The 20,220-nt window shown below is 35.6% G+C and overlaps 1 protein-coding gene across 1 annotated transcript in view; it reads right to left on the bottom strand.

Moving 5' to 3' along the window:
- Nucleotides 1–15,530: 15,530 nt before the first annotated feature.
- The window catches only part of LOC130048029 (peroxidase-like protein), a 34,450-nt gene continuing 29,760 nt past the window's right edge, over nucleotides 15,531–20,220 (bottom strand). The window contains exons 8-12 of the mRNA XM_056144022.1: nucleotides 18,919–19,020; nucleotides 18,106–18,835; nucleotides 16,821–16,999; nucleotides 16,588–16,711; nucleotides 15,531–16,416 (exon numbers count right to left, since the gene is read on the bottom strand). Of these exons, the coding sequence (XP_055999997.1) occupies nucleotides 16,185–16,416; nucleotides 16,588–16,711; nucleotides 16,821–16,999; nucleotides 18,106–18,835; nucleotides 18,919–19,020 (1,367 nt within the window). The 3' untranslated portion in view covers nucleotides 15,531–16,184. The remainder of the gene's footprint in view (nucleotides 16,417–16,587; nucleotides 16,712–16,820; nucleotides 17,000–18,105; nucleotides 18,836–18,918; nucleotides 19,021–20,220) is intronic.

The raw sequence follows: 20,220 nt of genomic DNA, 5'->3' as shown, positions 1-20,220 counted from the left end.
AATGAGTTTGTGTATGGTTCAAAGAAACCTAGAATTACAAAGTCTAAGGAAGTCATCAGCAAAGTTGTTGAATATTTGAACTCCTGTTAAGTTCATCATAAGTACTTTCGAGTACATTTGTACACGAGCTGTAGTTGCTAGAATCTACATGTATGTTACACTACATTAATTTTTTTATAAGTATGAGATAGCATGTATGCATTTTTATGTATGATATGATTGATAGCAACAACAAAAGAGAATAACCAACAACAAAAATTGTGAGAAAAAGGAAGGGGTGGGGGTTCGCACCCCCACTCCTTGTGGTCTAATTGTCTGGTAGGACAAACTTTTCAGTATGTTTTGTAAAGATATATATTGCTATATTCTGTTTAATCTTGATTTTAAGACTGTATTAGCTGTTACATTTGACTATTTTCAAAGTGTGCAAAGAAGAATTGTAAAACTTGAAATTACCAAAATGGGGGGTTTACGTAATTAAGAGACCATTTTACAAAATAGCTCTGGTCAACTATGGTAAAACAGGTTTATTTGTTAACCTTGAATATAATTCCAAATATTTTAAAAGAAGAACTGGCATGTAAACAATTTAGATTTTCAGAATTATTCAAAAATTTCGATATTTTGTGATTTTTTTTTTCTCTGAAGGATGTGAGCAGATTAAACAACAATTGTGTATGTTTTCAATCGAATATCTATAAAAATTCGCTCAGCAAATGAAAAAAATTGGTTTATATAAAGTATAGCATAGTATGATGTGCTTTGGTGCATACATTAATAAAACAGGAGATCATGCATCTTTGTGTTAAATTTTGGCTTTTTCATTTGGGGGTATATGTGCTCTGTAGCACATAGTATAAAAATAAACCTACAAAGGTATGTCTAATATGGGCTTTTAGAATTAGTTTATGAGTAGTTATTTAGATGAAAAAAATCTGATTGACAGAAATTTCTAATAGTATTTACCTACCTTCAATTGTGCTGTGAAGTAAACATTAGGCCTACATATGCATATTCAGCCCCATATGCATATGTAGCCTACACATATTTTCTGTTAACAAGATTCGATTGAAAATTCCACCAATAAATTACGTAAGAACCAAGATGGCGATTTTATACAGGGACAGCTAAAAGTGCTGTAGGAGAAACCGAAGAAAATGTAATCAACAGAAAATTCAATGTCTTTGTTGTTGGATATAAAATTTACTTCACTCGTGAGACAGGATTTTTTATTTTATATATAAGCACTAAAATCCAACAACACTCAACATTCAAAGTGTCGGATCTAATAGTAGATACGAGGTCAAATAAAAAAGGATATAAAAGGCACTAAAATTGACCAACGACACGACCAACAGTGAATTGTCAAATGTTCATGACGACCTGTCCCTTCCTCAGGACGATATAATATTTACATAGAAAAGAAAACTAAATAGAAAAGGAAACTAACACTACAACTAAACTACAAAAACTGATAACAAACAAAACGTCTACATCTTGAAATTATCGAGTGTAATATGTGGTAATAGAAAGGTTTATTTTAATCGAGCGTCAAGACTGACTTGAAATAAAGTTGAAAACAAAGAACGAGTTAACTATAATCAGTATACTTAAGCGGTAATATAACCCTTGACGAATGTAGCTATTTAAATTTCGGACTCAGGAGGCCGCATTTCATTGGGTCCAATTCGTACACTAGAGCCAATCAAAATGCGGTTCTCATTCCAAACACATGGTAGACGTAAACAATGATGGCTGCAAACAAAAGGTAGCAAGTTCTTCTATTATTTCAACTTCTTGTCGTACATGCAATGATATCAACTTAAACAAATACCACTGTGTTCTCTCTCTAGACAATGCAGGTCAGTCGTCTTTGTGGTCAGTCCGAAATTCGTTTTGAAAAGATTACGATTTTGGTTGAAGTATTTTAACAATGTCACTACACAGCAGGGTTAAAGCATCCCGAGTAAAGTTAAAACAAACATCATAAAATATACCTCGGTGCACTACACACTATATGACGTCACAATATAAAAGTACGTCACGACGTACAGGTCTATAGTTGTATCGCAGGGAAAATGTCATAATATTTTCTCGCCTTTTATTACCGTTATCTTGTGTTCAAGCTGTATATGTATGTGTTTAAATCTGTTTGTCAGATGATTTTTTTCTTCAGTTTTCTTTGATGATATATAAGTCTCATATTTTTATAGATAGTATGTGCACGAAAGACTGTAAAGTAGTCTTTATATTACTTTGTGACCTTGAAATCGTCCCGATGTGTATCATCATTTGGAATAAAGAAAACCAACGCGTATACATATCGACTCGGCGCAGGTGAAAGATGACGATATTTTATTTCGATCAAGGCATATTCTTAAAGGTAACTAGTTCAAGATTTAGGATTTTGATATGGTAGGATATTTTTGCCTCGTTTAGATAGGCTTTGGATGCGAATGTGTAAAATGCTCAACATTTGAGTTGAGATTATGGAAATTGTTATATTTTGAGATGATATTGTACCGATCCGTATCACTCTTTAAAACATTGTTGTGACGTCAGTTCTTTGTCTTGACAGTACTTTATTTTTCATACGGTACTGAACATTGTCCAGTATTATTAAGAGCAGGCCAATATTATGAGAAATACTGGACTGACAGTAAAAACCAGGAACAAAGACCACTCTTCGTTGTGCGAGAAAACATTTATTGCTTATCAAATACAATATTCAAGGCGTGAAATATTCCAGTAAATTATACGAAATGAGTGTTTCGTGTATAATCCGATTTTACTGTATATGAAATCGTTTAGGCACCACAGTTATAAATCCATGTCACAATCATTCATTTAAATACATGCTCATTGAAGTCGCAAATTCACTGTTACATCCCCGGCAGTGATGTTTATTTCTTTTCTCGATCCAAAGGAAACACTTTCATTGAGCTTCACTTTCTTCGGCTCCGGTGGGGACACTGGACGGTTTCTGAATCAAATCACTTACACTCGTGTAATTGTTCCTCGGAGGTGCGTTTGTAGTTGCAAATCGCAGATGACCTGTGACCAGTTTTTTCCCGCTATAAGTTGCTCGTCAACACCCGCAGCATATGGGCGTGTGGCGGCAGTAGCCCGAAGAGAGTGATTTGTAAAAAAAAAAAACCCATCTAATCCTGCCTCTCTACACATTTTGGCCACAATCTGTTGCAGTTGATGTACTCCGACTGGGACGTTGTCGTACCATACATTCCCCTTAGGAGCGATTTTTGGTCTGAGCTATAATGCATTACATTTTCCACTACTGGGGCTACAAATGATTGAAAAGAAATTTGTATCCAACAAAATTAAACAAAATAAACACTGTGAAAAAGATTGTTAATATATTTAGGAGAATTTGTAGAAATATTGAATAATCTTACCGCAAACTCATGTACTTTTCTATCATCTGAATCCATTTCTTCAAGGCACCCGGACTGAATGCTAAAGGAGGACTGCGGCTTCTGTTTTTATACCAGTTATAGGCCTACGTGTCAGTATCATATTATTAGGGTTTCCAGAACGGAACGGGGGAAATCAATGTTTTGTTTTATCTAAAAGATTCTTTCCGAACACCCTTTACGTACCCTCATTCACCCAAAAAAGAAAACCAGTTTTGTTGAGTACAGTCTTTAGACAATAGAAGCATTCGAATCGCTTTCCATGAAGAACAAAACCCTTTTTTGAGGAGTACCGTATTATGACAATTGAAATGATGAGCTAACAGTTTTTTGTGAATTAAAGACAAGATTTGACCTCGTGTGCCATTAAAGTTTATGAATTCCTAATATATTAAATATTAAAAACAAATCAGAAACGAAAGGCGTAAATGCAAGGTGAAGATAACGAACAGTGATCAATCTTATAACTCCTACAAGCAATACAAAATAGATAGTTGGGCAAACACGGACCCCTGGACACACAAGAGGTGGGATCAGGTGCCTAGGAGGAGTAAGCATCCCCTGTTGACCGGTCACACCCGCCGTGAGCCCCATATCCTGATCAGGTAAACGGAGTTATCCGCAGTCAAAATCAGTGTGCCAAGAACGGCTTAACAATCGGTATGAAACACGTCAGACAGCATTTGACCCAATGCGAGGTTGTATTGACGAACTAGATCGTTATAACGACCATAGAATTTGCGAAATGCTGACTTCAATCGAGACTGTTGAAATCCCTGTACCATCAACTTGTTTGTCAGTAGCTTACCTCGATTTAAAAACTGACTATACCCAGAACAAGCTCTTGCATATCGAATCAGTTGAGATATATAAACACCATATGCAGGTGATAATGGAATATTGCTACATAAATGTGGGAAGTTGACGATGGAGAAGCTGAAGTCATCCCGTTTGTCATACAGTTGAGTTGTTAGTTTGCCGTTAATGTCTACTTTCAATAAAATATCTAAGTATGAAGCAGAAGTGGACGACTCTGTGGTGTCCTTTATTTCCAGCTCACAGGGATATATCAAATCGACATATGAATGAAAGCTATCATTGTTAATAGACAAAACGTCATCGATATATCTAAAAGTCGAATTGAAGGTCACAGCGAGAGATTTTTTCTTCTCACGTAGAAGTTTTTGAATAAATTCTGCTTCATATGAATATAAACACAGGTCAGCTAACAAAGGAGCACAATTCGTGCCCATGGGAATTCCAACAGACTGTTGGAAGACCTGATCACCAAAGACCACGAAGATATTGTCAATGAGGAACTCTAGCATATTTTTTATTTCAACTTCAGAGTACTTGTGCGTGGAATCAGAGTGGTGTTTAACAAAGTAAGTTTTTGAATGACTGATCACTAGATATGAATATTTCCGCTTTCCGTTTTTGTTGAAGAAGCAACTGTCTATGATGTCAAAAAGTCTAGTCTTTAATTTATCGTGAGGAATGGTCGTGTATAGTGTTGAAAAGTCATAGGTTTTAATGCTATTGATTTAGGAAAAATTCTGTGATTTCAAGTTTACTAAAAGTTCTTTAGAATTTTTTCAGAATCCACATTTGATTAACACCACTTCTGGCATATGTAGTCGCACAGTAAGTTTGAAGTTTCTCCTTCACAGCTGTTAACATTTTCGTGAGGAGCAAAGATAGGGGCTTGGTAGAGCACTTACTGGATCCAGCAATGTATCTTTGTTTGTAAGCGTTTTTATGTAGTTTAGGAATCCAGTATAGGTACGGTAACTCATATTCATTCGACCCATTGACTGGAATATTAAATGTGTCTAAAACTGAAGCATGGTTTTGAAGAATTTCGTCTTTTGAAAGGGCAGTTGGAGTATAAGTATGATTACCAAAAGTGGAATTAATGCCAAGTTCGTTTAAAATACAGTTGTAATAATGAGCCTTACAAACAAAGACAATGTTGTTACTAGCTTTGTCAGCTGGAACCAAAACATATTCCTCATGTAACCTATCTAATTCTTTTATCACTTCTAGTTTACTAAACACAGAAGGATAGATGGTACGTACTTTTGTTTTCATGTGTCTAATGCGGGATTTTAATATCCCTCTTATGCTTTTAACCCATTCTGACAATGTATCAAGTTCTTCTTTTTCATATTTAGCCCATCGTCTGGCATAATCTTCGACAGAACTCATAACAGAGATGAAGTTCTGTCGCCAATTAAAAGACCGAGGTTCTCTGTATTTAGGACCTTTAAGAATAAGTGATTTGAGGTCCTCATTTTCAACTATATCAACATCACCAGTAATGACATGTCCAGCTGGACTGTAGTTGAAAGAAGATGAAGAACAAGAACATGTTGATGGATTACGTATAAGATGGTCTATATCTAAGCACTGCAAAGTTTGTTTATAATTAAAAAGTTTGGATGCAATAGTAGAAGTATAGTTGTAGGAAATACAGGGTGTAAACTTGAACTTGAAATAAGTTGGAATACACAACTGAACCCTTTTATGACGAAGAATGTTGCTTATGTTGACGGCATCTATTCCTTTGTTTGTAAATTTGAGCTTAAGGAACTGACGGCATGATTTGGAAGGAATATCATTCATGGTCCGTGCTGGTTTATAGAACCTGTGGTAGGCAACATCCTTAATCATAGAGTTAAGTCTATATTCAGGTGTTGAAAAATCCAAGTATAGACTAGCCATAGCTTCTTCAAATAACGTATGTAAAACCCTTAATGGAATAGAGTAAAGTTTTGTACGAATATGATGTGGACCCAATTGTCTGTTGACGTGAGGCAAAAGTGAATCAAACGTGACATCATTTATACTTGGTCTTTTATATGAACGATGTCCGTGACTGCGTTTTCGTCTTTGGGTATTGGGAAAGAGTCCCATCACATTAACGTTATTTCCTTGTGGACTAGTCAAATTTCCCACATCATATACATTATCATTGCATCCATATGGAAATGCAGTGCCTAGGGTCCTGATCCAGTGATCTTCTCGTTGTCTACGAAAAGGGGTGCTTAATGTAGGATTGTTTGTGTGATGGTAATTTTTTTCTAAAATCCTTACCTTCATGGACAAGATGGAGTGGTCCGGTGCATTAAAATGCTTGTAAAGAAGTTGGTTACCACCATTATTAATTTGAAATCTGTGCCCCGATATTCTTTTATTAAGTAAACCCTTGGTTTCTCCCACATAAATTAAGCCACACAGATTACACTCAATGGCGTAGACAACGTTAGAAGATTTACAAGTCAGATTATCAAACGTTTTGGTACAGAAACTACATCCAGTTAAATTACTACTAAACGAATTTTTAGTGATCAGTATATCACAAGTTTTGCAATTTTTTGCAGAACATTTATATTTGTCTATACCAATGTATATTTGTACGTGGTTTTTTTTTTTCGTGCGTTCAAATGCATTTGTTTTTAAATAGAACAATGTTTTAAGTAAGATACAAGACTCCGATGGTCTATTGTGTCAGATACGGGACTGATCACTCGCCGCTACGCGGCTCGTACCAGTCCCGTATCTGACATAATAGATCATCGGAGTCTTGTATCCCTTACTTAAATTTACCATATTAATGTCGACATATCAAGCCCAAACTCCAAATGATTAGATTACATCTTTTACCTGTACCGAGGTGATTAACAACTAAATGTCTAGCGGATAAAATTAGCTCTACATCACTTGTATGACGACGTAATGGTTTCCCCACGTGATACGATGTTTGTTTATATATTGACTAACGATTTTTACTAAAAATATGCGACACTTCAAAGAATTTTACTTTTAACGTCTGTGAGTTTTACGAATGGCCAGATCACGCACCAGTAGAGTTCACTTTGAATGTTAACTCTTATAATAATGATGATGCAAATGTAATCTAAATACGACACGGAAGTACAGGTGGGGTGAAGAGCACGTGGAACAAATGAAACGTGACATTAATGACTAAGTCAGTGACCTATTTATTACAATCGACTCAATACAATCGTCAACTTTAACACTGGGTCACAGCATTGATCAGTATAATTCTATATGAAAGGCGAAGAAAACGAACAGCGAGCAATCCCACAACTCCTATAAGATATAAAATGATGCCTCTTAATCTTGTTCTAGAACCGTCAAATGTTTTAACAATTTTTTTTCTGAAAGGAAAAGTCCTGTTGGTAAGGATGAACGTTTGCTTGACGAAAAATGTAAACGCCTTCATAACGCTTATTGTCATTTCATATCTATTTTCAACTCTGAGCATAGTCCGGAAAACAGTTGTAATCTTGTTGATTGAAAAAAAAATATTGTTTAACGCCCCTCTCGATAATATTTCACTCATATGGAAACGTCACCATTGCCGGTGAAGGGCTTCAAATTTTAGTCCTATGCTCGGCGCTTACGGTCTTTGAACAGGGAGGGATCTTTATCGTGCCACACGTGTGACACTGGACCTCAGTTTTTGCGGTCCCATCCGAATGACCGTCCCATTTAGTCGCCTCTTACGACAAGCAAGGGGTACTGAGGACCTTTTCTAGCCCGGATCCTCGTGAGGTCATACCTAAATACCTAAGTTCAGAGAGAACCTGTTACGTAAGAGCAATCCGAGACAATTTTACAAAACCTTTAAGAAGAATTTTCGGGCGCTGCCTACACATTATCTTTCAATGGTTTCTTTAAACATTTAAAGGGAAAGGCACCCGTACTCACATTGTTGCTTTTATGAATAAAGTATTACTTACTGATATCGTAAATGACAGTCTTTAACAACGAAAATTCTTGTTTAACAATTAAATCAATATTAAACCATCATATATTTAAAATTACCCGCCGCTAAGAGAGCATTCATTGAAGTTTAATTGATGACGTCACATCGTCGATTCCTGTTTATTTCATCAGCAGCACTGTAAACATGACAAGTCACGAACATTTTAGTTTGGAGCCGTATAGATTTGAGCCCGTTCTTTCGCAAGAAGAAATTAAGAAAAGTCGAGTCGTAGACCAGGCAGACGGTACACTTTTCTTCATACAAATGTCGATCTTCAACGTGTCATTACGCAAATGATGGATCCACGGTTTACATAGTATTTTCTTTTCAGATGACTTAGTTGGATCAGAAATTTCGATGAAAAAAACACAAGCTTTTTCACGTCTCCACTTCGCATTAGTGTAATTAACTGCATCGGCATCAACCGATTTACAATATATTCGTAAATTCTACCACATGCACATCTTTGATGATCTTAAAATCTCATCAAAACCGGAACAGACGGTGTGACGTCAAAATTATTGATTTTTGTGGTCTTGAATAAAAAAGAGTTCCACATCATGGTAGCCTTTATAGATAGCGGGAATTTAATTTTTAACGTTTCCAAATTAGAACTGAAGCTTATCTAGGCCGTATATCATCATAATAGTATGCCAAATCTTTCTCAAATAATTAATCCTATCATTTATCATGTAAAATGTTTGGAGTTGCCTTTTCCTTTAAAGTTTGCATGTAATATTACTGATATAGCCCGAGCTCAAAATTGCATATACGAGGAGCGAAAGTTGGTTAATCGTCAGGTGTTGACAACTTTTCAAATATAGATGTAAAGTTCGTGATATTTTGCTCCATTATTGTCAATTCCATTCAATATCATCTTTGATCAAGGTACATCTCTAACATGCAGGTCTTAGAGAATTATTTCCCAATCATTTCAGAAAGAAAATGTTAACGGCACTAATAGCTCTGGAAAGTTGATTGTCAAAAATATTTACCTCTTTTAGATAATAAATTGGTGGTGAAGTGGTCTGACGAGAATATTGTGTCAGATACTTACAGTAAAACTCTGATATAGCGAATTTCTGGGGACCCTCTATAAAAATTCGTTATAAGCGTAATTCGTTATACGTTTATAGCGAATTCATAATTCAAATATAACGAATTCGTTATAAAACTGATTTGTTCTACATGTATATCAGTTCTATAAGAAAGCAGCAATCGATATACTTGCGTTTGTATTGTCTTTAAGAGAAATGAAGCCTATATATTTTCGAGAAGAAATATTTTTATGCAAGAAATTTACAAATTGATTTATATATGATAATTTATCTTGATAGATTATTAAATCATGCAAGAACATGTCGAGAGAGAAATGTCAACAAAATTTTGCGCAATACACACATGTACCGTCTATTGCAATTGTCATTTACTTGTTGCTTTACACAAATAAAGGAGTGTGCGATAAAATAAATGAAAACAAAATTAAAATTTAATTAACGAGAATAGTAAACAATACCGACAATATATTTCCTAAACGTATGTGTAAGTATTGTTTTGCGTTAACAACCTTTTCTGAAAAAATACAAACAGAACTTTTGTAATAAGTGTGGATCCTTTATGTCAATGGAAAACGATTGTTAAAAATCACAAAGAATTTAAAATGAAAAAAATAAATTCGCTATAAAAAGTGATTTTTACGTTCATTTTTAATTCAAGGGGAATAGGAATATACTTCGTTATATCCGTAAATTCGCTATATCCGTGTTCGTTATAGACGCAACATTTTATATAGAACATATAAAGAATTTGCCGGGGAAATCGTTTTCACTTCGCTATAGCCGTAATTTCGCTATATCTGTGTTCGCTATATTCGAATTTTACTGTATTTTGGTTTCAAACCAGGTTTTGGCACCACAGATGCTTTATCTGCGTTAGAGAGTGTCTTCATTATCACGTAAGATAAGTTATTTTGCTAGATTATTTTGACGATCAAAAGGCTTTCGATAATGACAATCGAAACAAGCTATTTTAAAACTATTTCGCTGTGATATCACTTGTAAACTACTTACAATTATCAATCAAGATGTACAAAATTTCAATCCGAATTATTGAACTTCTTCTCATGTACAAATGGATTAATGCAAGGAGAGGGATGATCTCCCTTTTTGTTCTCCTATGTTAATAATTTTGTAAACAGGGCCTGGAACCGACAGCAAACTTTTGGTACAGCAGCACAGCGACATGTGGGAGGTCGTCAGAGGTCGACAACCCAACGCCAAGACCATTTTGTGGCTCTTCAGGCACGATGCCATCCCTTCTGGACAGCAACCAGCCTACGTAACGACTTCCTTGAACGTCTCGGGGGGGAATGTGTCCACTCAGACGATACGGAATCGGTTTCACAATGCAGGTCTCAACTCGAGAAGGGCATGTGTTCGAGTTCCTCTGACTGTTCGACACCGGCGGGAGCGATTCGACTGGACTGAAGATCATGTCACTTGGACACAGAACGATTGGGTTCAATTCTGTTCACCGATGAGTCCAGGTATTGTTTGGACTTTACAGACAGGAGGCACCGAGTATGGCGACGACAACGTGAACGTTTCCATGATGCCAACATCAGTGAACATGACCGTTATGGTGGTGGTTCCATCATGGTCTGGGGTGGAATCAGCAGGGATGGAAGAACAGATCTTCATGTCCTGGAGAGAGGAACAATGACAGGGGTGCGGTACCGGGATGAGATCCTCGATGTTTACGTCAGACCCTACGCTGGTGCTGTTGGTCCTGAGTTCATCCTGATGGATGATAACGCCCGTCCTCATCGCGCCAGGGTGGTGGAGCAGTACCTTGAGCAAGAGACAATTGTCCGTATGAACTGGCCAGCGCGCTCGCTGGACTTGAACACGATTGAGCATGTATGGAACATGCTGCAGGTTGCCCTTTCACGCCGTAGAGCACAACCCACGACTTTGGCAGAGCTCAGAAACGCCCTCGTGGAAGAGTGGAACAACCTTCCCATTGGAAACATCCGGGTGCTTATTGACAGCATGGCTAGACGTTGTCAAGCCGTCATTGATGCAAGGGGAGGCCATACCCGGTATTGACACTTCATCGACTAAGTGTAATGGTGGACTATCCCCCAAAACTGTGTAATTCTTTCTCTGGTTTGCTGTTAACTTTTTGTAATGAAATGCCTTTTGATGTTGCTATCAGATTTCAAGCATTCTGTATTGATAAAAGGTCATGCCGTTCATGAATTTTCATTCATAACCTGAGTAAACACGTTTCTGAGTCATATTTATGTCTTTTGTTATGTTAGTGGTAAATTACACACATATGACCTAGTGATCCTTATCAAATTTTGAGTAGTATATATAAAAAATGTGGGATGCTGTTCTTAACAATAATAATTTTAGTTTCAATAACAAACACTACATGCAGACTGAAGGGACCGCGACTGGATCAAAACTTGGGCGAAACTACGCTTGTGTTTACATGGGGGAATGGGAACACATTCTTTTTTTGTACGTTATATTGATAATATATCTTTTTTTTTTTTTTTTTTTTTTTTTTTTTTTTTTTTTTTACATCTGGACGGGTACAGAAAAAGAACTTAAACAATTACATAAAACCGCGAATGAAAAACATCCAAACATTCAGCTTGACTTGCGTCTATCAAACACCCAAATCGATTTTCTTAATGTAACAATCTCAATAACAAACGGAATCCTTTGTACTGACATACTGCAAACCCACCGATAAACATATGCATCTTAATAACACATCTAGCCACCCCGAATCTACAAAAAAAATCTAATCCCTTTGCACTTGGGCTCCGTGCGCGTAGATTTTGTTCCACAGAAGAAAAATATCAATTTCAACGAAACGAAAAAACACATTGGTACATAAGAAACACAATAATCTATTTTTCAGAAAAGAAAATGTATGCGAGCCGTGTGGTGCTAAAATGTGTGCTTTATGTTAATATGTCATTAAAACCAATCAATTTGAGGACTTTTGCATCACATCAGAAATCATATCTATTGTAAATCCAGCAATGTAGTTTATGAAGTGCTTTTGCAAAAAATGCAACTAAATTGTATTTGTGGGAGAACCTGGGGTAACTTTATACCAAAGGCATGTATTGAATTTGTCACTTATTAGAAGTGAAACTGATGACCCTGTTGCTATTCATTTCTATACAGATTTTCATAGTATTGACGATTATTCTACAATGGGAATTGAAAAACGTTACAAAGATGACATTTATCGTAGCTTTCGAGAAAAGAAAGACAAAAATGAATACTTGTGTACCATACGGAATAAAGAAAAGGGAACAAGTTTGTCTTTAATGATTAATGTCTTGTATGCAAAGAACGTGTTTTAACTGATTTTAACAATATTGATGTATTTACGATTAACTACTTACTGTAATATTTCTTGTTTGTTCACTTAGGCCAGACGTTAATTGCTTTTTGAACATACATTTCTAAGAATTTGCTACATTATTTACCAAATATTTAATTGTACGCATACTCATATTTTAGGATGTGTCCACGAGGTCGGGTGAGTATTGTTAATTTTATTATTAGACTCTTACCTTTTTCAATTTTTTTTTGCGCAAAAACAACTTTGACGTTACTTTTCAATTTGTATAATACTTACTGTGACGTCATAGAACTTTCGTGTATGTAGATGTGCGTTACGTTGCTATGACAGATTAAAACGACTGAAGAAGACCGGTAACACGGTCGTTATATATCTAAAAAGTGTTTAGAGTTTATATAAAGAATCACACACACACACACACACACACACACACACACACACACACACACATATATATATATATATATATATATATATATATATATATATATATATATATATATAAATGAGTTGCTGTAGGATCTGGGCTTCTAAAGTCCGGCGGTATGAAGCAGACGTCAGCTCAAATGAAGACAGCAACTGATTTGTGTTTACAACAGAAGGGTTAAAAGTTACTGAAGTCCAAACCTAAAATAGTATTGATTTTCAATACATTCCTCCCCATTTTATTTTATATTATTACATTATTAAAACTTGTTGAAATATTTTGTGATTTTGAAAACCATAGATGAATGTGAATAATGACATGCAACAATCAGACAAGAAGAAGACGAACCTGTTACATTGTCAGAATGGAATAAAAGTAAAAGATGAATATTAATCCCGGCATTAGACATATTAAAACAAAAGTACGCACCATCTACCCTTTTGTGTTTAATAAACCAGAAGTGATAAAAGAATTAGGTAGGTTACATGAGGAATATGTTTTGGTTCCAGCTGACAAAGCTTATAACAACACTGTATTTGTAAGGCTCATTGTTACAACTGTATTTTAAACGAACTTGGCATTAATTCCACTTTTGGTAATCCTACTTATACGTCAACTGTCCTTTCAAAAGACGAAATTCTTCAAAACCATGCTTCAGTTTTAGACACATTTAATATCCCAGTCAATGATTCGGATGGATATGAGTTACCGTACCTTTATTGGATTCCTAAATTTGCATTAAAACCCTGAAAAACAAAGATACATTGCTGGATCCATTAAATGTTCTACCAAGCTTATATTTTTGCTCCTCACGAAAATATTAACAGCTGTGAAGAAAACTGCAAACGAATTGTGCTACTACATATGCCAGATGTGGTGTAAATCATATGTAGATTCTAAAAAATTCTAAAGAACTTTTAGTGAACTTAAAATCGCACAACTTTTCTCAACTCAACAACATCAAAACGTATGATTTTTTAACACTTTACACGACCATTCCTCACGATAGATTAACGAATAGACTTTTTGACATGATAGAAATTGCTTTTTCGGCAAAAATGGAAAGTTCAAATATTACTATTTAGTGATCAGTAATCCAAACAATTACTTTATTAAACGCCACTCTGATTCCACGCATAAGTACTCTGAAGTTGAAATAAAAAATATGCTGGAGTTCCTCATTGACAATATTTCCATGGTCTTTGCTGACCAAGTTTTCAAACAGTCTGTTGGAATCCCCATAGGCACAAATTGTGCTTCTTTGTTAGCTGACCCGTTTTTATGTTCCTATGAAGCAGAATTTATTCAAAACCTACGTGCGAAGAAAAAATCTCTTGCTGTGGCCTTCAATTCGACATTTAGATATCTCGACGACGTATTATCTTTTAACAATGATAATAATTTTCATTCATATGTCGATTCGATATATCCTAGTGAACTCAAAATAAAAGACACCACAGAGTCGTCCACTTCTGCTTCGTACTTAGATATTTTATTGGAAAGTAGATATTAACGGCAAACTAACAACTCAACTTTATGACAAACAGGTTTATTTCAGTTTCTCCATAGTTAACTTCCCATATTTATGTGACAATATTTCATTGTCACCTGTACGTGGTGTTTATATCTCTCAACTGATTTGACATGCAAGAGTTTGCTCTGCGTATGGTCAGTTTTAAATCGAAGCAGACTACTGACAAACAAGTTGAGGGTACAGGGATTCCAATGATCTCGTTTGAAGTCAGCATTTCGCAAATTCTATGGTCGTTATAACGATCTAGTTTGCCAGTACAACCTATCATTGGGTCAAATGCTGTCTGACGTGTTTCATACCGATTATTGGTCGTTCTTGGCACACTGATTTTGACTGTGGATAACTCCGTTTACCTGGTCAAGATATAGAGCTCACGGTGGGTTTGACTGGTCGAAAGGGGATGCTTACTCCTCCTTGGCACCTGATCCCACCTCTGGTGTATTCAGGGATCCGTGTTTCTATTTTGTATTGCATATACAGCCCAGTAGCTAAGTACTTCGTTACTAGCTTGAAAATATGGATGTATATTTAATTGCTGTTATAAAATTTAGAAATTCATTTCAAAATTAAGGATTTTCTCCCTCATGCATAGCTCTTATCCTTGGACGAATTTGCCTTCACTTTTTTTGGCACGCTGTGTTTGACTATATTTAGCTCTAAATTCATAGTTATTTCGGATTTCAAACATTTCGGTTGAACATCACTGAAGAGACATTATTTGTCGAAATGCGCATCTGGTGTATCAAAATTGGTACCGTATAAGTTTTACATATAAGAGTTATGAGATTGATCACTGTTCGTTACCTTCACCTTTCACAATCCGACTGAGTACTACACCCCACAGGATGGGGACTCGTAAGTTGTTAGAACTTGTTCCCAATCCTTTTGATTTCATCAATAAAATATGTTCAAAACTGTATACAAAATAAGCAAGTCTCAGAAGAACAATTCTATGGTGATTTTTTTTTTATTGTGGATTAAAAGTTTTGTTTTATATACTACATGTCCAAGGCACAGATATTCAAAATTTTATGCTTAAGGTATCCGATATAGAATTAGTCCTTACAAGTTTACGTCAAATTATGAAAGAGCATGCACACGAAAGGGCATTCAATTATATTATTCAACGAAACCTTTTCGAAAAATGTTTTAATTGGTAACATATATCAACTGTTAAATAAAATATGATATTTTGTATTTTTAACACCTTTTAAAGGAATCACTGGCATTTTATTCAATAGTCTCTCTCTCTCTCTCTCTCTCTCTCTCTCTCTCTCTCTCTCTCTCTGACATTTGTATGAAGTTAAATTGATTATATGAACTATTGGTAAAACATTCATAATTATTTTACAGTTAATTTATCTATATAATATCAATCTCTTTTTTATATCGGATATCTCAAGGAAATTTTTTAAGTAAGTGTCTTAGTATCAAATAAACATATTAATATCAGTAGCTAAAACTTGTTTATGATATTTGTTAATATATTAATCTTGCGTTAGATTTATTGACAGGAAACTTTTGCGATTCACTTGATACATCCTCGTCTGACAACGGACCTTTCAAATGTAGAATTCCTTTCATCCCTGGGTTTAATGGACTAGGTTAGTAAGGAAATCTTGACATTGGTTGTCGACGTCCGCCAATCTGTAAAAGGGACTGTGAAAATGGTGTAATACCCAGCATGCCTGGATTTAATGGCATGGGATAATTAGAAAGCCATGGAAATAACGGTCGAGATCGGCGTCCCTCTAATCCTATCATTTTTGCGAATGGAGTTATGTCAAATCCGAGTGGATTTCCTTGCAGTAGCAAATTGCACGATACTGGTGAATTCCTGTAAAAATGGTTTTAAAGTCATTGCTATGAATGTTTAGGTTTCCAACACTGCTAATGGAATTACTACAATGAGTTGAATATCATTATGGTATAAAATTATTACTGAATCTGCTTAAAACAATACATTAAACTGCTTTCTAAAATTATGACATATGAGAGAGAGTTTTACCCTGCGATATTTGGTCTTAGCATCAAACTAGGTTGGAAAGAATGGGTAATTCCAGGGCCAATATCCTTCACGACAGAACACAGAATCTTTGAGTATGTGATTTGCTTGATTTGGGCAAGCTGGGCTACAAGAGCAAATGAAAACAAAATAGGAGCAAACTTTCTTTAGATAATTTTAAACGCCTACTTTACGTACTGTCATTTCACCCTTTTTACACATATTTCAAGACTTACCTGGGGTGAATGCCGCCACTTGATTTTCTGGGAAGGTTCGTTCGTACCAGAAACGGTCGCCGTGTTTATAGAGACTGAACTGGTAAGCAATGATACACTGGAAGGTTGGTCCTAGAATGCTCCCCGGAAGTGGAGTCTCAGACATACCACCAGCAAAGAGATCAATGTCGTCTGGGTGTCTGAAGAAGTGAATGTCGGCATGATTCCCACTCATTACCAATATGAATTGTAATCACAATTATTCAATAACAGTCTTCATAGTTTCTTGTTACATAAATGAATCGTAAATACAAACATTCTTATCCCGTGGGGATCCGGATTAGAGTAGACCCTCAGTACCTCTTACTTGAAAAACAAAAGCCCCGTGTCACGATACAGATCCCTCCCTGCTCAAAGATCGTAAGAGCCGAGTATAGGCCTAAATTTGCACCCCTTCACCGGCAATGGTGACGTCTCCACATGAGTGAAAGATTCTCGAGAGGGACGTTAAACAATACACAATCAATCAATCAATCATCAAACACTTTTAGTTGCTAATGATAAAATACTTTAAACTACATTTTATTGACTTATATAATTTGATTTGCTGTAGTAAAACTTTGATAGCTTTATTTACAATGGAAAATACATATGTATGTTTGTATTACGAATACTCAATACTTCATCTTACTATAGAAAATAATTCAACAAAATTAACGTTAGAAGGCTTTAATTATCAATTTGATTTACCATATTGCAAATTTTTTGTTATTTCTATTATGTGGTAAGTAAGAGTTTATACTAGTGATTTTATTCGAATTTTTGCCTTGATGAGAAAGAATATTTCCTATATCTAATACACTTTATAACTCAGATCCTTGATTTACGATACCAAAACTTTTTATTCTTCTATTCACAATAATAAATTCTTTAATCCTTGATTTACAGTAGCAAACATTTGGTTCTATCAGTATCTGTTGACTGTCAGTGATGGCGTGCTCCTGTAATCTAGCTACTTTGAGGTCAGGGTTGGTGGTAATAGCAATTTTGTTCGTTTAGTTGTTTTAATGAACAATGATGACATAGACTATTTCCTATATCTCACAAGAATTGCTCATCATACAGACATTTGTGTATGATGTAAAGGGTGGGGCGGTATGGGAGATACATTCTTCCCTCGAATTATGCAAAACTAGGTTACATTCGACGGCCTTCCAACCCTAACCTCCACCTTCATTCAGTTAGTGAAAACTTTAAACTCCCTCGTCTGGGAGAAATTCCATGTATGTGCAATAACAAAATTTACCTGTATGTATGTTGAAGCGCATTTACTGCTTCCGGACAGTGATTAATAAGTCCGCCCGGGAAAGCAGCAAAGAAATATGCTCTTCGCATTCCACACAGTTCTCTGTAAGCATTGTAGGAGGGGATACCATGGTCTCGGCCTCTCTGAATGTTCAATGCTCCTAAATCGAAAGAAAATGTTTCCGATGAGTGCATTCCTGGTACTGGCGGGGATTCAAACAGTCTGTTCCTGAGTCCATCTACTAAGAATCTGTCTGATTCAGATTTGGGATCTCTCGACATCCACCGAGCCATGGATTCATATCCGCCATCATACATCAGATCTGGACGCTCAAAGTGTTCACTGATAGGGAATTTTTGGATAAATCCGAATCCTCTATCGCGCCCTACAGAGTTTCGAACCAAGCTATGACCCATACGATATGCTGCCACGCCAAACGCATTGATTGTCCTCGGGTCAAGGTATTGGTTGTAAACTTCAGCATGTCCTACCGGATTCGACCTTAGATTGAAAACGTTCATATGAAAATTGTCAAGAACAGCGGGCAAAAATTCGTTGTACGTAACATGTTGAAGCTCTGCAATCAATATTCTCTTGGCGTTTTGGAAAAGAATATCATCATTTGTGATGCCTGTATGGAACCTTAGTGCGTCAGCAATCCGATTATGACGTCGTAACCACGTGGTGTGTAGAACTGTTAATGTTGGAGTTTCGCTAGGTCTATGATCTCCTATAAAACAAGAAGAGATTTTCAAAAGTTAATATCCATCCTAAGTTGCAAATTCCAAAACATATGTTTAGTCTAATGGATACCTGCTACGAAGCACTTGCGCACTGTTATGACTTCTGCTGGACATCCGTGAGGGTGTGATGGCAAGAGATTTTCGCTCGAGGTCTCAGCGAGTCGTCCCCACACTAGAAACCAGTGTAGTCAAATGATAATAGAAATAAAAGTGTTAATCTATACCAAGATTGCGATTTACGTGTGCTTTATATATTTATCTATGTAATAAAATCTTAATCGCATCTGATATCAAGGTTCCAAATTGATGAAGATTTACACTTATCATTCCAAAAAGGTACACTAGAAATCAATTAAATAACTAACCCAAAGCTATAAGCTGAATATTCGGAATATTTTCACATTTGATATGTAGACATATTTTTAAAAAAATTGTACAGCTTGTTAGTTTTTATCCAAACTGTTTTAGAGGTTGTCTATGGAAGGTCAGACCAGGAGTAGCATATCGAATTTTTGGACTCAGTCTTGTTTTTTAGAATTTAGAATGATATGCTCATGTATAATGTTGAAAGCGATCTTGATATGCAATTGCAAATAATGTATTGACTATACCATGAAAATGAAATATCAAACCATTATAGAGCGTGTGTGGATATGGCATGTAAAACGTTGCTATATTCGATAATCTTATGATGGATGTTCAATATCTTGTGATGTATGTTCAATATATTGTGATGTATGTTTAATATTTTGTGATGTATGTTCTACATCTTGTTATGCATGTTTGATAATATTGTGATGTATGTTCAATATCTTGTGATGTATGTTCTACATCTTGTGATGTATGTTCGATATCTTGTGATGTATGTTCTGTATCTTGTGATGTATATTCGATATCTTGTGATGTAATGTTCTATATCTTGTGATGTATATTCGATATCTTGTGATGTATGTTCGATGATCTTGTGATATATATTCTATATCTTGTGATGTATATTCAATATCGTGTGATGTATGTTTTATATCTTGTGATGTATGTTCTATATCTTGTGATGTATGTTCAATATCTTGTGATATACATAATCGAATATAGCATCGTTTTACAAGCCGTATATGGACGGACTTGTGTCAATTGTTGAAATTCACGGTATTCGAAAAAAAATTCAAGATAACGATAGCGGTGATGATAATGATAAATGATAAAAATGGTAAGCGTCGACACGTCACGTGCCACCTTTATATAGCAGCCATACTCCTAGATATCCCTATCAATGGAATGGTGTCCGTTAATGCAAAAAGACATTTGCCTACACCTACAGTTATATAGTTCATGAATCAAGTACAAACAGTTAGTATTCATATAAAATATGTTT

Source organism: Ostrea edulis, chromosome 7, assembly GCF_947568905.1.
Source record: "Ostrea edulis chromosome 7, xbOstEdul1.1, whole genome shotgun sequence".
Lineage (NCBI taxonomy): Eukaryota > Metazoa > Mollusca > Bivalvia > Ostreida > Ostreidae > Ostrea > Ostrea edulis.
This window is presented reverse-complemented; position numbering and strand designations above follow the sequence as displayed.